Source organism: Stegostoma tigrinum, chromosome 4 (assembly GCF_030684315.1).
Source record: "Stegostoma tigrinum isolate sSteTig4 chromosome 4, sSteTig4.hap1, whole genome shotgun sequence".
NCBI lineage: Eukaryota > Metazoa > Chordata > Chondrichthyes > Orectolobiformes > Stegostomatidae > Stegostoma > Stegostoma tigrinum.
Genome location: NC_081357.1, coordinates 129,602,964 through 129,619,000, shown reverse-complemented (window position 1 = coordinate 129,619,000; position 16,037 = coordinate 129,602,964). Strand labels below are relative to the sequence as shown.

General features: G+C 42.7%; 1 protein-coding gene across 9 annotated transcripts in view; it reads left to right on the top strand.

Annotated features, from left to right (window-relative positions):
* The window catches only part of dnmt3ab (DNA (cytosine-5-)-methyltransferase 3 alpha b), a 540,511-nt gene that overhangs the window by 488,870 nt on the left and 35,604 nt on the right, over positions 1-16,037 (top strand). For 4 of the 9 annotated variants that reach the window (XM_059645667.1, XM_059645666.1, XM_059645671.1 and 1 more), the window contains one exon: positions 5,675-5,785. The exons of the other annotated variants lie outside the window; for them this stretch is intronic. In XM_059645667.1, coding sequence (XP_059501650.1) covers positions 5,675-5,785 — 111 coding nt within the window. The remainder of the gene's footprint in view (positions 1-5,674; positions 5,786-16,037) is intronic. 9 annotated transcript variants of the gene reach the window in all.

Genomic DNA, 16,037 nt, shown 5'->3' with positions numbered 1-16,037 from the left:
GAATTTCTTTAGATATCCTCAGACTCATTGTTCGATTCCACGGTGCTTCTGTTTGCAATCTTCTTACATTGTGATTGGTTAACAGGAAGAAACACACTTGTTGGTTTTTCCTATTTCTGTGAAGAATTTTTAAACCTACAGTGTATTTTGACAAAAAAATGGTGAAATGTGAATACAATCTGAAATGACAGTGTAGAAACTAGGAACTATTAACTTTCTTTTAGAGATGGATAAACCCTTGGTGCACTAAAGTTAAACAATTCCAAATTGTCAATGTCTTGTACCTAACCTTTGGACCTGACTTTAATTTTATTCGTCATTTTCAATTCCATTAAGCGCAGTGATATCAGTTTAGCATCATAGGTATGTTTGTAGTAAACACCTGAAGAAGACCTTAAAACCAACCTCACTCGTGTTCTCTGCAAATAATCCACTACCTAAAACATGTCCAACAATTGCCACCAACACATTCTGCTGGTTTTCATGGGAAATCTTTTCACCTTATGAAAAGCTAATATTGCAGATGGTGTACACTAGTGAAGTAATTGTATAAAGTCAACTGCCTTCCCTCTTTCAGAAAAGATCATCTGACAGAAGAGTAAAAAAAGTGCAGTTTGAGGATGAGTGCATATTTTACTAATTCTCTACAACCACCTAATCCAGAGCCAATACAGGCACTAAAAATACTCAGACCTAAATTTCAACACTACTCATGACATTTTAGCGTGATCCACTTTGAATGGCTTAAAGGGGACAATGCTGCTGAACAACACAATGAGCAGATATCATAAGAATTGGGTGGATTACAATATCAATCAGCATTGGACCTTGGTTTGATGCCAGGGTTGCCCATTTTGGAGCTCAACATTCAAATTAGCATCATCACTGAAATAAAAGAGATACACACACCGTCAGCAGCAATAAGGTTCACTTAGCCACTCTATTTAAAGGGATCATCAGATAAGTTCTGAAGAAGGGTCACTGGACCTGAAGTTAACTTTGCTTCCCACCACAGATGTTGTGTGACCTGCTGAGTTTTTCCAAAAATTTCTGATCTTGTAGCACCAGATTAGTGAGGAAGATGTAAAAGGGTCTGGAAGGGGAGCTTTTCCACACAGAGGGTCGTTCATATGTGGAATGTACTGCCAGAGGAAGTGATTGATGCAGGTCCAATTACACTATTTAAAAGACATTTAGACAGGTATATGAAAAGGAAAGGTTTAGGGTGATATGGGCCAAACACAGGCAAATGAGGCTAGTTTAGTTTTGGGAAACTTGGTCGGAACGGACAAGTTGAGCAAAAAAGGTTTGTTTCCCAGCTGTTTGATTTTATGACTCTGGTGCCTGACTGATTTCTTCCAGCTGCATTTGAACTTGAAAAGGATTTTGTGTGTTAATGAAAAAAGAGAAAGATTTACAGCGTAGGATGAGGCTTTTTGCAAAGCACTGTAATTGTGCTAAAATTTACACGGAGCAGAGTTCAGGTATTGATCAGATTTATTCTGAATTAAAGGGATTCTACATAAGCTACTTGCTGTAAACCTGTGGCTCCAGAGTATGGATTCTCTCCAGGAAACAATATGACCGGGAGAATAAGTAAGGGATAACATGGAATACAGCAAAGTGATGCAAGAAAAGAGGGTTTTTTAAAAAATTATTCTCAGGATTTTGGCATCACAGGCTAGGCCAGCATTTATTGCCCATCTCTAATTGCCCAGAGGGCAGTTGAGAGTCAACCACATTGCTGTGCATCTGGTGTCACATGTCAGCCTGACCGGGTTAGTGTAGCAGTTTCCTTCCCTCTAAGGACATGAATGAACTAGATGGGTTTTTTTTCCTGACAATTGACAATGGACTTATGGTCATCATTAGACTCTTAATTCCAGATTTTTACTGATTTCAAATTCCATTGTTTGCCTTGGCAGGATTCGCAACCAACCAAAAACATTACCTGGGTCTCTGGATTAATAGTCTAGTGATAACACCACTAGGCCATTGCTTGGATGAGCTATCAGTTTGAGCTATACCCACCCAGAATGTACAAACAATTTACCTTATTGAATGACTATAACAACAAGTTCATATCATAAAATATTCCAAAACATTTCCAAGTGTTATTAAACGCCATTTGACCCTGAGCTGTGTAGGAGATAGTCAATGTGACAGATTTGAAATTATGATTTTAGGAATGCAGCTGCAGAGTTTGAGACCTTGGCACTGGGCTAGTGTCACTACTGGACCTGCATTGCAGAGCCTATGTTTGTGTTCTGATCATTCTGAATAACTCGAAGCTCCAAGAGACTGGCTTGAGGTGTGTGGAGGTGATGCCTCTCCTGGGGAACCTGACTTTGGCGGTCAGTTGGATAAGCTCAGGCTCAGTGCAGGAGCAGGAATCTGGAGAAGGAGGAATATAATTGTGTGGCCTCATTTTGTGGCATCTAGGAATGGAACTAATCCCGTAATGCAAAATCCAGTAGATGTGTCGTTGGCTGCGAATTTCAGTCAGACAATGATGCAGCGAAACCAGAAAAGGCCTCTCTGCAGCTGCCACAAGAGTCCAAACCAAAAAAAAATTGAACCAGCAGGAAGTAACGCGAGGCCCAGCCTGGAATTTCTGTACAGAGTTGACCTTTCTTCAAATGGCTGGTAGCAGTGTTAGCAGCATCTCCTCCTCTCTGTCAAATTATCACTGAGCTTAAGCTAATCATTCAGACAGACCTTTGCTGAAGGGATTATGGTGGCAATTCCATGCTAGTCATGCTGAAGGTGATAGCTGTGCTGAATTTCTGTGTCACTAGTTCCTTGCAGAGCTTGATCTATATGTGATCTCACTTGCAACCTCATGCATTGGCAGATACTTCAGGGAGCTTTCACGGACAGGGACAGCCCAGCTGAGGGCTCCATGAGGTTTTGGCCTCGTTATTCGTCTCAATGCCAGTGAATGAAATCCTAATCAATGAAATCTCTCCTCAAAAGAGAGATTGATTTAATCTTTTTTTTAATGTTCCTGTATACACACAATGGTCACAAGAGGACGCTGTTACACTTCTGCTAACTTAATGAAAACGTTAAATATGAGCAGTTTCCAGACAATTTCTTAAAACATTCCCATGTTTTCCTTTATACACAAATCAAACATAATCACTGGATTCCTGTTCCTAATGGGATATTTCCCTTTCCCAACTCTGATCTATAGAACTTATGGAAAAACCTTGAACCATCCTCAACCAAGTCCAAGACGTTTTCTCCAACAAGAATGGTTTTGACCTTGACCTACTGTGAATTTCCCACTTCATCAGTTACATCTGGTGTGAATGCTGAAAATGTGAAACAAACACACAAAATGCTGAAAAAATACAGCTGTTCTCTCTTTTCAGATGCTGTGAGACCTGCAAAGTTTCTCAAGAAAACAAAGTTCACCAGGCAGTGATCTATTGATAATTGATATTTCATCAGATTTGTATCTTATATTTGCTTACGAAGAGCTCATTAACGGTGTGTACTGTGTGCTCTGCGGTTCCTTTAGATGACACTGGAATTCAATGCTTTACATTGTTTACACATGAATTGTGCAAACAAACAGGCATACTTTCTTCTGGGAGCTGGTATACAGCATACAGACTATGCAAACTATCCAGTTTTTGCCTATTGTTGTTTGATTCATCAGAAAACTCTCAATCCACTTTGAATGGCTGTTGATCGAAATGAGTTGCTGTTGTCCTACTAATTCTGCAAAACTGGATGTGCAGTCTCTCACAAGATCTTGCTGGCAATTTTCATAGCCATAAAACGTACCAATGATGGTTTTGTTTCTTCTGCTTTACAGATACTACACTGCTTCACTGTTTTCTATTTTCTGTTGAAGTGTGGCTGCCAAAGATACCGCCTCCATTCTCTTTGTCAAACCCATTCTAAGTGTAGATAATGAAAGTCACAGAGAAACTGTGACCTGCATTTTCTCAGTGAATACTTTCCATGTGGCACACTCTTTATCAACTCATAATTCATTTTTTGTGAAGAGGAAATGGCCTGATTTCTAAATCCAACATCAAAGTTGGTCACCCATTTGTAATACCATGATACCCCCTTGGTAACATCGATCTCCATGGATTAATTATTCTTCCAATGTCATCTGCCAATATGACTTGCAACTCACTGATATTATTAAGAAAAAAATATTGTCCCTGTCGGGCTCTTCTCTGTGGATGAATGTAATCCAGACATCACTTCAGTATCACAGTTATTCTCTCATCTGTATTTAATGTCATACATTATATTTTGTACTGATGCAAGATCAGTAGCCATTTCTTCATTTGGTACATTTGAGCTGCAGCTAGAACAGATACTGGACACTTGGCTATGATCAGTTTCGATCTTGAAACTACAACTGTGCAAGTATCTATGAAATGTTCTTACTGCAGAGGCCAAGCACAACACTTCACTTTCGTTCTCTGCCATGGAGGCTGCAAGAGAAAATTCAGTCTCTACTTCTACTACCCTGTAGGCCATAGCATTTGTTCCATATAGAAAAGGGCCATGTGCAAGCTTAATTTTTTTGACATCATAAGGGTGATTTGTCATGAATTGGGGCTCACTGGAAGATGAGCTGAGAAGTGTTTATGAAGGTGTAGCACATTTCTTATAGCTTTAATGTTACCACTTTGAAGATATAACTCTTCATTGTCTACCCTGTGACTTGAATACCAAACAGAGATGTAAAACCTTGCAAATTTGTGTGCCTTCATCTGGACTCCATTCTTATCCACCTCCACCCACTTCAGCCTGTCATCATACACGTGCCTGGAGCTGAGCTAAGCCGGTCATCTAAATACCACACTACACCCTCATTTCCTTTCAAAATTTAGTTTATTACCAAAAGGGCTGAAGAAGTACAAAACAACAGCCTATAAAACCAAAAGTGACTCACGGACTACAATTTATGGGGTGCAGTTTTTCCTATACCCTGAGCAGAAACCCAGTCATCAGTCCAGCCTCTCAAAGCACAGTGATATTTGCTGGGATCCAAATTGCTTCAGAATGGGACTTCTGCCTCCCACCCCCATCTGTATGGGAAGATGTCCCATACGTAAGAGAGATACTGTAAAATCTGATTGGCTGGCAGTCTGTAGTTCAAACAGTGCCATGTTTAAACAGTGATCGTTGTTGAGACTATCATTGGTGCCTAGAAGACAACGAATCAATCTCAGACTTGAAGGTAAGTGAGAGATTTTGGACTGGCCTGGCTGGTAGACTCCAGCAAGAAGTGGAGAGGGGTAGGAATAGGGGTGGATTTGAGAGGGGTGGTAAAAGCTGGTTAAAGTCTGTATTGGGCAGTGAGAGATGAGGTAATGTTCTCAGTCTCAAGTCCTTATACCCTTGAATCAGTTTGATGAAAATATATGTAGTACTTGTTGAGCACATCATAGTGCATTGTGAATTTTGCTTCAAAATGAATAAGTTCCAGTTTAATATGCACGCTGCCTCCAGTTTCTTTCTAACAAGACCGTTTTTCACTTTATAAAAGAATGCTATATTTTGCACAATGCTCATTATATGTGACAGGACCCAAAATTGCAGCTTAGTAATTTTTTCCAGATGATGTCAACTTTTCACATTGCTGGGCCTCAGAAATCATGCTAATTAATACGCGACTGTTGACCTCCATGTTTACCAGAGCTCCAACCGGTGATACTTGGACGAGGATGCCCTGCACAATACTGGAAGACATACCAAAAGGAAGAGATAGATTGGCAAATGCAAGAAAATATCCATCATTATTGCTTAGGTGCGGTTTGCCCCATTATGGTGCAGGTTTATTTTGTTTTGTTTATGACTACAAACTTTGCCTCCCCTTGGGACAATGGGCCAGTGGTATTATCACTGGACTGTTAATCCAAAGACTCATCTAATATTCTGGAGATCCAGGTTCAATTCCCACCATGGCAGATGGTGGAATTTGGATTCAATGAAAATCTGAAATTCAGATTCTAATGATGACTATGAATCCATTGTTGATTGGCAGGAAGAACGCACTTGGTTCAGGAATATCCTTTAGGGAGGAGCACTGCCTTCCTTCCCTGGTCTGGCCTACATGTGACTCCAGAAAACAGCAAAGTGGTCGACTTTTAACTGCCCTCTGGACAGTCACGAGTATGCAATTAAAAACTGGCCGAGCCAGCAACCCTCTCATCCTGTGAATGAGTAAAAAATAGTGCAGTTTATTTGAGATGAGTGAATACAGTGTGGAGAAACACAGCAGGTCACCAGAGGAGCAAGAAAGTCAACATTTCAGGTCGAATCTGTTCTCAGGATTGGGAAAGGGGAAGGGAAATTGTTGACTTGCTCGCCGAGCTGGCTTGTTTTGTTCAGATGTTTCGTCACCATGCTAGGTAACGTCAGTGAGGCCTCCGATGAAGTGATGTTATTCTACTCCACTTGGAATTTATACTGTCCGGTCCGTTATGGTGAGTAGTCACTTCAGGTTTTGTTCTGTATAGGTATGTACATGAGGTTCAATTCTATATGTTTGTTGAATTGTATTCTGGGTTGAGAACCATGCCTCTAGGAGTGCATGGGAATTCCTAGTGATATGGTTCTCAACCCAGAATGCAATCAACAAACATATAGAATTGAACCTCATGTACATACCTATACAGAACAAAACTGGAAATGACAGTACTCACCATAACGAACCAGAGAGTATAAGTTCCAAGCAGAGTAGAACAACATCACTTAATCAGAGACCTCACTGATGATGTTACCTCGCATGGTGACGAAACATCTGAACGAAAACAAGCTAGCTCGGCGAGCAAGTCAACAACCTTGCCCACAACCTGAGCTACAAATCTTTGCTAAAACCTTTAAAGAGGGAAAGGAGCTGAGAAGTAAATAGAAGGACGAGGGACGGGGCTGGGGAAAGGAAGGGGAGAGAGTATTGGAGATGGTCCAGGTGAATTTGAGGTTGGGATGAAAAGGTGTTGGTAAAATTGATGAACTGTTCAAGCTGCTCATGGGACTGCGGAAGGTGCTACACGTCCATCCAAGGCCCAAGACAAACTTTCCGTATCTAATGGGTTCACCTGTACATCCTCCATCCTGGTCCCAATGTTCCCAGTGCAGCCTCCTCTACACTGATGAGACCAAGCACAGACTCTGGTGACTGATTCGTGGAGCATCTGCGCTCTGTACACTATAATCAACAACTCCTTCTGGTTAGAGCCATTTTAACTCCCCCTCCCACTCCCTTGGAAACATATCCATCCTGAGCTTTCTCCAGTGTTACAATGATGCCGCATGCAAACTGGGGGAATAACTCCTCCTATTCCACCTCGGGAGCCTACAGCCCGATGGCTTCAATCTACAATTCACCAGTTTCAAAATCTCCCCACCACTGGCCTCATCCCGTATCCAACCCTCCCTCTCATCCCCAAATTCTTTCCCACATATCCATCCCACTGACCAATCCCCACTACCCCCTACATGCATCCACCTGTCACCATTCCACCTACCTATCCCAGCCCCATCCCTCCTCCCTCTATTATTTCCCAGGCCCCTTCCTCCTCCCCGGTCCTGATGAAGCTCCTGACCTAAAAAGTAGACTCTCCTGCTCCTCCGATGCTGCCTGACCTGCTATGTTTCTCCAGCTCCACACTGTATTGACTGATTCCAGCATCTGCAGTTCTTGAGATGGGTACTGTTTAACATGCAAAGTGGCACTAGAAGACATTTTGGATAGGTTACTGATACAGTGTAAAGAACAGGGGTTGAAAATATGCAGCATCAGTAAATCGTAACATCAGTTAGCGTGCATCAGAGATTTATGGACTAATGAGGAGCTGGCCAGTCAGCCACTCAAACCCAATCTCCCACTCAATTAGATCACAGCTGATCTGATTACTCCACATTTCCCACGACCAACAATCACTTTTAACCCCCTTATCAAAAACCTAAAAATTTCAAAAGCTCTGCTCCTGCTACCTTTGGAAGATTGGTTAGATGTATCTCCCTCTGAGAGAAAGAATTTATCCCCATCTGTTTTAAATGGGTGATTGTTTATTTTTAAATTTGTCACAAAGTCTTTAAATCTCCTACAACAGGAAACATCCTTCCCAAATCCACCTTGTTAAGACACTCAGGTTCAGATATGTTTCAATCAATTCATCTTTTACTTTTCTAAACTCCAGCAGACACAGACCAGGTCTGTCCAAACTTTCCTCATAACACAACCTGCACAGCACTGGTATTAGAGATAACAAGGTGTGGAGCTGAATGAACACAGCAGGCCAAGCAGTATTAGAGGAACAGGAAGGCTGACGTTTCGGGTCCAGACCCTTCGCCAGCATCTGCAGTTCCTACTATCTCCCAGCACTGCTATTAGGCTGGTAAACCTTCTCTGAACTGCTTCCAATGCATTTACATTCTTCCTTAAATAAGGAGACCAATACTGTGTACAGCATTACCGATGGGCTCTCACCAATGCAATATATATCTGAAGCACAACTTCCCTACTTCAATAACCAATTCACCTCATAATAAATGATAATGTTCTATTAGCTTTCCTAAATACTTGCTTCTGAGGTTCATGCACAGATACCCAGATCTATCTGCATCTCAGAAGAGTGCAGCCTCTGAGATAATAAAATGTGAGGCTGGATGAACACAGCAGGCCCAGCAGCATCTCAGGAGCACAAAAGCTGACGTTTCGGGCCTGGACCCTTCATCAGAGAGGGGGATGGGGAGAGGGTTCTGGAATAAATAGGGAGAGAGGGGGAGGCGGACCGAAGATGGAGAGAAAAGAAGATAGGTAGAGAGGAAAGTATAGGTGGGGAGGTAGGGAGGGGATAGGTCAGTCCAGGGAAGACGGACAGGTCAACGAGGTGGGATGAGGTGGTAGGTAGGAAATGGAGGTGCGGCTTGGGGTGGAAGGAAGGGATGGGTGAGAGGAAGAACAGGTCAGGGAAGCAGAGACAGGCTGGGCTGGTTTTGGGATGCAGTGGGTGGAGGGGATGAGCTGGGCTGGTTTTGTGATGCAGTGGGGGGAGGGGAAGAACTGGGCTGGTTTTGCGATGCGGTGGGGGAAGGGGAGATTTTGAAGCTGGTGAAGTCCACATTGATACCATTGGGCTGCAGGGTTCCCAAGCGGAATATGAGTTGCTGTTCCTGCAACCTTCGGGTGGCATCATTGTGGCACTGCAGGAGGCCCATGATGGACATGTCATCTAAAGAATGGGAGGGGGAGTGGAAATGGCTTGCGACTGAGAAGTGTAGTTGTTTATTGCAAACCGAGCGGAGGTGTTCTGCAAAGCGGTCCCCAAGCCTCCGCTTGGTTTCCCCAATGTGGAGGAAGCCACACCGGGTGCAATGGATGCAGTATACCACATTGGCAGATGTGCAGGTGAACCTCTGCTTGATATGGAAAGTCATCTTGGGGCCTGGGATAGGGGTGAGGGAGGAGGTGTGAGGGCAAATGTAGCATTTCCTGCAGTTGCAGGGGAAGGTGCCGGGTGTGGTGGTGTTGGAGGGCAGTGTGGAGCAAACAAGGGAGTCACGGAGAGAGTGGTCTCTCTGGAAAGCAGACAAGGGTGGGGATGGAAAAATGTCTTGGGTGGTGGGGTCGGATTGTAGATGGTGGAAGTGTCAGAGGATGATGTGTTGTATCCGGAGGTTGGTAGGGTGGTGTGTGAGAACGAGAGGGATCCTCTTTGGGCGGTTGTGGCGGGGGTGGGTGTGAGGGATGCGTTGCGGGAAATGCGGAAGACGCGGTCAAGGCGCTTTCTCGACCACTGTGGGGGGAAAGTTGTGGTCTTTGAAGTACTTGGACATCTGGGATGTGCGGGAGTGGAATGCCTCATCGTGGGAGCAGATGCGGTGGAGGCGGAGGAATTGGGAATAGGGGATGGAATTTTTGCAGGAGGGTGGGTGGGAGGAGGTGTATTCTAGGTAGCTGTGGGAGTCGGTGGGCTTGAAATGGACATCAGTTACAAGCTGGTTGCCTGAGATGGAGACTGAGAGGTCCAGGAAGGTGAGGGATGTGCTGGAGATGGCCCAGGTGAACTGAAGGTTGGGGTGGAAGGTGTTGGTGAAGTGGATGAACTGTTCGAGCTCCTCTGGGGAGCAAGAGGCGGCGCCGATACAGTCATCAATGTAACGGAGGAAGAGGTGGGTTTTGGGGCCTGTGTAGGTGCAGAAAGGGGACTGTTCCACGTAACCTACAAAGAGGCAGGCATAGCTGGGGCCCATGTGGGTGCCCACGGCCTGCGGCCTCTTGCCATTTTGATAATTTCCTTTTCTATTCTTCCAGCCAAAATGAAAAACTTTACATTTTCCTACATTGTACTTAGTTTGCCAGATCTTTATCCACATACCTAGCCTATTTTTATTTCTTCATAGCCTCCAGATCTCCTTGCTTTCCTACCTTTCTTTGTGTCTTCAGCAAAATTAGCAACTGTACCCTCAGTCCCTCATCTAAGGCATTTATATAAATTGTAAAAACATTGCAGCTCCAGCATCTTGAACTTTTGCAGATCCCACACGACATCTTGCCAACCAGAAATTGATCCATTTATATCTACTCACTGCTTCCTGTTAGCAAGTCATTCTTCTATCCATGCTATTAAGTTTCCCCTACACCATAAACTCTCATTTTCTGCAGTCACCTTTGTCTGGTCATATATCAAATGCCCTCTGAAAATCTAATTACATCCTATTTCCCTTTATCCACATCTTATGTTATGATCTTACTTGATGTTATTACTGTATGTCAGATCCCAGTCTGAAATATAGCTTCATAGTTAATTTTCTTTTTTGTTTTGTTTAGCAATCTTTCACTGAAACACACAAGTGCAAGGCTGCAGATTTGGTTTTTAAACAGTAAAAATATAAAATTCTATCAATCCCTACACAGTATTCAAATGTCAGGCATAATTCCCATGATTATCAAATCTATAGATCTGACTTATTGTTTTTTCCAATTCCTGATCGTGAATGCCCGGTAGCCTCTTCCTCAAGTATTCACACAACTGAGCTCAGACTTACTTGGCTTGAATAAGCACTTCAGAGTTCTAACTGGACATTTCTCATCTGGACATTGAAACTAAACTCTTAAATGAAGGTAACCTATTTCTAAACATTTCTGAATGAATTCTTTGTTCCAGGAGATCTGTGTTCTTACATTTAACTTCAACCAGGGTTCCTATGAACTGAAACCAATAGGGTTTTCAAGCTAGGGGTGTTATCCTAAAGCAAAACTACTCAATTCCTAATCCTTCTAACTGAAGGAAAAACTAATATTCTTCAATATTTTCTCTATCCATATGTAAAACTCACAACAAAACAAATTCCTGTTATTATGCCACTGGTCTGTAATTTCTGTCTATCTGTCTCCCTCTTTTGAATATTGGAGTTACATTCACAATTTTGCAGTCAGATAGTGGTGAGTCTGTGGAATTCACTAGAAAGCAGTCAATGCCAATACAAGAAGGAATTGGATATAGCTTGTGGGGCTAAAGTGATCAAAGGATATGGGGAGAAAGCAGGAACGGGTTCTTGAGGTGGATACCGAGACATGGTCATAAAAAATGTGAAGCAGGCTTGAAGGGCAGAATGGCCTACTCCTGCTCCTATTTTCTCTGTGTCTTTGTAACATAGTAATTGGGTAGAGCACTTAAATATGATATGACCAACTGTGTGATTGATAGAGGAATTTGAAAGGGACTCAAGGAAAAGCATTTTCACCCAGCGGGTGGTGTGTGTCTGGAATTAACATCCAAGGTTAGTGGTTTAGGTAGAAACCCTCAACCCATTTAAAAAGAGTCTGGATCTGCACCTAAAGCATTAACCTGTGACTTCATAACAAAACAGTCCAGCTTGGTCATTAATACAAAACGTTTTCCTTTACCAAAACAGCAATCCTTTCTTCTCTGTGTCTGAGCAACAACTTTGCGCTCCTGTGACAAAGACACTTAAAAACAGATTCCTGACACAGCAGTGATTTTCTATTGGAGTTCCTCTCCCATCCTTATTGCAATCCTGGAGTTGTTTTGACAATCTTTGCAATGGAGGGGTTTACTAGGAATTCGAATTATACATTATGGTCATAAAGTCATACAGACCCTTCAGGTAAATTCGTCCATGCCGAGCAGATAAGCTAAATAAATCTAGTCCCATCTGCCAGCATTTGGCCCATATCCCTCTAAGTTCTTACTATTCATGTACCCATCCAGATGCCTTTTAAATGTTATAATTGTACCTGCCACCAACACTTCCTCTGGCAGCTCATTCCTTTCCCCTTCACCCTCTGCATGAAAAGATTGACTCGCAGGTTCCTTCTAAATCTTTCCCTTCTCACCTGAAAGCTATGCCCTCTAGTTTTGGACTCCCCTACCCTGGGAAAAAGACCTTGGCTATTCACCCTACCCAAGTCGCTCATGATTTCATAAACCTTTGTAAGGTCATCCCGCATCTTCCAATTCTCCAGGGAAATTAGCCCCAGCCTATTTGGCCTCTCCCTATGGCTCACAGCCTCCAACCCCAGCAACAACCTTGTAAATCTTTTCTGCATCCTTTCAAGTTTAACAACATCCTTCCTCTAGCAGGGTGACCAGAATTGAATGCAGTATTCCAAAAGTGACGTAACCAATGTCCTGTACAGTCGCAACATGACCTCTCAATTCCTATACTCAATGCGCTGACCAATGAAGGCAAGTATACCAAACACCACTTTCGCTATCCTGTATACCTGACTCCACTTTCAAGGAACTATGAACCTGTATCTCAAGGTCTCTTTGTTTTGCAACACTCTCCAGGTCCTTACCATTAAGTGTACAAGTCCTGCCCTGATTTGCCTTTCCAAAATGCAGGACCTCATATTTATCTCAATTAAATTTCATCTGCTATTCCTCAGCCCGTTGTACACTGTGATTACCTTCTTCCCTGTCCACTACACAACCAATTTTGGTGTCATCTGCAAACTAATGAACCATTGCTCCTATATTCACATTCAAATCATTTGTAGAAAATGACAAAAAGCAGTGGACCCAGCACTGACCCTTGTTGATCACAGGCCACCAATCTGAAAAGCAATCCTCCACACCACCCTCTATTTAATGCCAGCCTTCTTCCAAGAGATGGCAGGGACACCTTCATCACCTTGCTGTTCACCATTCAATGTTATTTTTAAAAAGCCAACTGACACCCTGTATGTATAGAAAAGAAAATGCATTTTTTTTTCTTTTTCCAGAGAGAAGCAAGTGGATTGTACTTATGCATCTGATCAGATAGCAAGGACCCCCAATGTGCATTTGATTATATGTGTTACCATGTTTAAATTCTGAGATCTACTGTTGCCCAGAAATGATTCCACTCAGAGTCATAGCATCATACAGCACAGAAACAGAACTTTTGGTCCAACTAGTCCATGCCAACCATAATCCCAAACTAAACTAATCCCCACTGTCTGTGTTTGGCCCATATCCCTCCAAACCTTTCTTATTCATGTACGTATCTAAATGTCTTTTAAATGTAGTAACTGTACCCACATCCACCACTTCCTCTGGAAGTTCCTTCCACACATGAACGACTTGGTGTCAAAAAAATTGCCCCTCATTTTTTTTTTAAATCTTTCTGCTCTTACCTTAAAAATATTCTCCCTAGTCTTGAAATTCCCCACCCAAGGGAAAAGACACCTGCCATCCACCTTATCTATAGTCCTCATTATTTTATAAACCTCTACAAGGTCACCTCTCAACCTCCAATGCCCTTGTGAAAAACTTCTCAGCCTATCAAGCCTCTCCTTACATCCAGCAACATCCTGGTAAACCTGTTCAGAATCCTCTCCAACTTAATAATCTCCTTCCTATAACTGGAAGACCAAAACTGTACACTGTAGTCCAGAAGAGGCCTCACCAACGTCCTTACAACCTCAACATGAAGCCTCAACTCTTTTACACAAAGGTCTGAGCATCGAAGGCAAACATGCTAAATGCCTTCTTAGCCATCATATCTATTTGTGATTCAAGCTTCAAAGAACCCCTAGGTCTCTCTGTTCTACAACACTATCTAAGGCCCCACTTCTAATTATACAAGTCTTGCTTTTGTTTGTTTTACCAAAATGCAATACCTTACATTTATCCAAATCAAACTCTATCTGTCACTCTTCAACCCATTGACATGATTGATCAAGATCTCTTTATAATCTTAGATAACCTTCTTCACTGTCCGCTGTACTATCTTGGTGTGATCCACAAACTTACTAACCATGCTTCCTATATTCTATATTGCTATAGCTATGTCAATGACAAACAAAAGCAGTTTCAGCACCCATCCCTGTGGAACTCTGCTGGTCACAGGCCTCCAGCCCAAAAAACATCCCTTCACCACCACTCTGTCGCCTGCCATTAAGCCGATTTCATATCCCTTGTGATCTAACTTTACCATGTGGAACCTTGTCAGAGGCTTTGATAAAGTGCATGTAAACAATGCCTACCATTCTGCCCTCAATCTTTTTGATTACTTCCTCAAAAAACTCAGTCAAGTTTGTGAGACACGATCTCCCTCACACAGAACCATGCTGATTACCCCTAATCAATCCTTGTTTCTCCAAGTGATATACATCTAATCTTCCAGAACCACTTCCAACAACATACCCACCAGTTCTGAGGAAGGGTCACTCAACCCGAAACATTAACTCTGTTTTTCCCTTTGCAGATTCTGCCAGACCTGCTGAGCTTCTCCAGCAACTTTGTTTTTTGTACCCACCACCGAAGTCAGACTCACTGGTCTGTAGCTCCCTGGCTTCTCCCATGTCCCTTCTTATACAAAGGCACATTAGCAACTTTCTAATCATTCACTTCTTGAATGTGTGGATGTTGTGTAAATATGCTCAGTATCTCATAAATAGGTAAATTCCCTCTATTTTTGCACAAAATTTGATGTACTTATTCTGCTGTAATCCACTGTATCATCAACATTTAGGAGACTGTGAGAAACCAGAGGTTAAGACCACAAGAAATAGAAACAGTAGCAGGGCCATTCAGCCTAAGTCTGCTCTGCCATTCAGTAGGATCACAGCTGATTCGATATTCCCTTTATCAGCTTTCCTGCCCTTTCTCTATAACCGTTGATTCCCTGACTGATCAAAATCTATCTGTCTATCTCAGCCTTAGACATACACAAGTTGGTTACTGGCTGACAAGAGCTATTCAGTAACCATCTGATACTTGAATCTGGTCAACAGCCCACAGGCATATGGGTAGAAGCCATGCTGCCACATAGAATTTCTGGAAGCTGGGATCTTAACAGCTGTCCTGCAATATGCATCCGAGTATGTGTCAAAGTTCATCATGGTCTTTTGCAACAGGCAAAATCTAAATATTATAGGGGCCAAGCTGTGTTGTTACGTCCATAGAAAGAAAAGGAATGAGGAAGGGAGCAGGCGACCAGATTCTCAGGGAGATATTTTTAAAATCAATTTGTTGAGATGTGTTATGACACTTTTCTGGGGATACAGGACTTGAACCCAGGTCTCCTGGCCCAGAGATAAAGACACTAACACTGCACCACAAAAGTCTCTAAGACACTCGGAGTAGATTATTTTGTTTAAAATCTACCCGTTCAGATGTATTATAAAACACGTCTGGAATGGCCTCCTAGCAGATATTTTCTCATCAGCCTGCTCAGTGGTATTCTTACACACTTCTGGAGCAGATGGGTCTTAAACCCAGGACAATTCACTCAGAGGTAGGGATTTTACCATGAGCCACAAGAGCGCCCAGGCCACCTGGCAGAGACATGAACCTGGTCTTCTTATCTCAAAGGTAGGGATGTTACCTGCGCCATAAGAGCCCCAGGCTTCCTGGCAATGTCCAAGGCAAAATGATCTTCAGTTGTATTAACCTGTCACCATAACCTCGAGAGTGCGGAAGTTCACCAATAGTTGCATGATGTTCAGTTTCAATACCAATTTGCAGATACCATAAACCCCACCAGACTGATCTCAAAACTCCAAGACCCAGGTCTCAGCTCCACTGTCTGCAACTGGA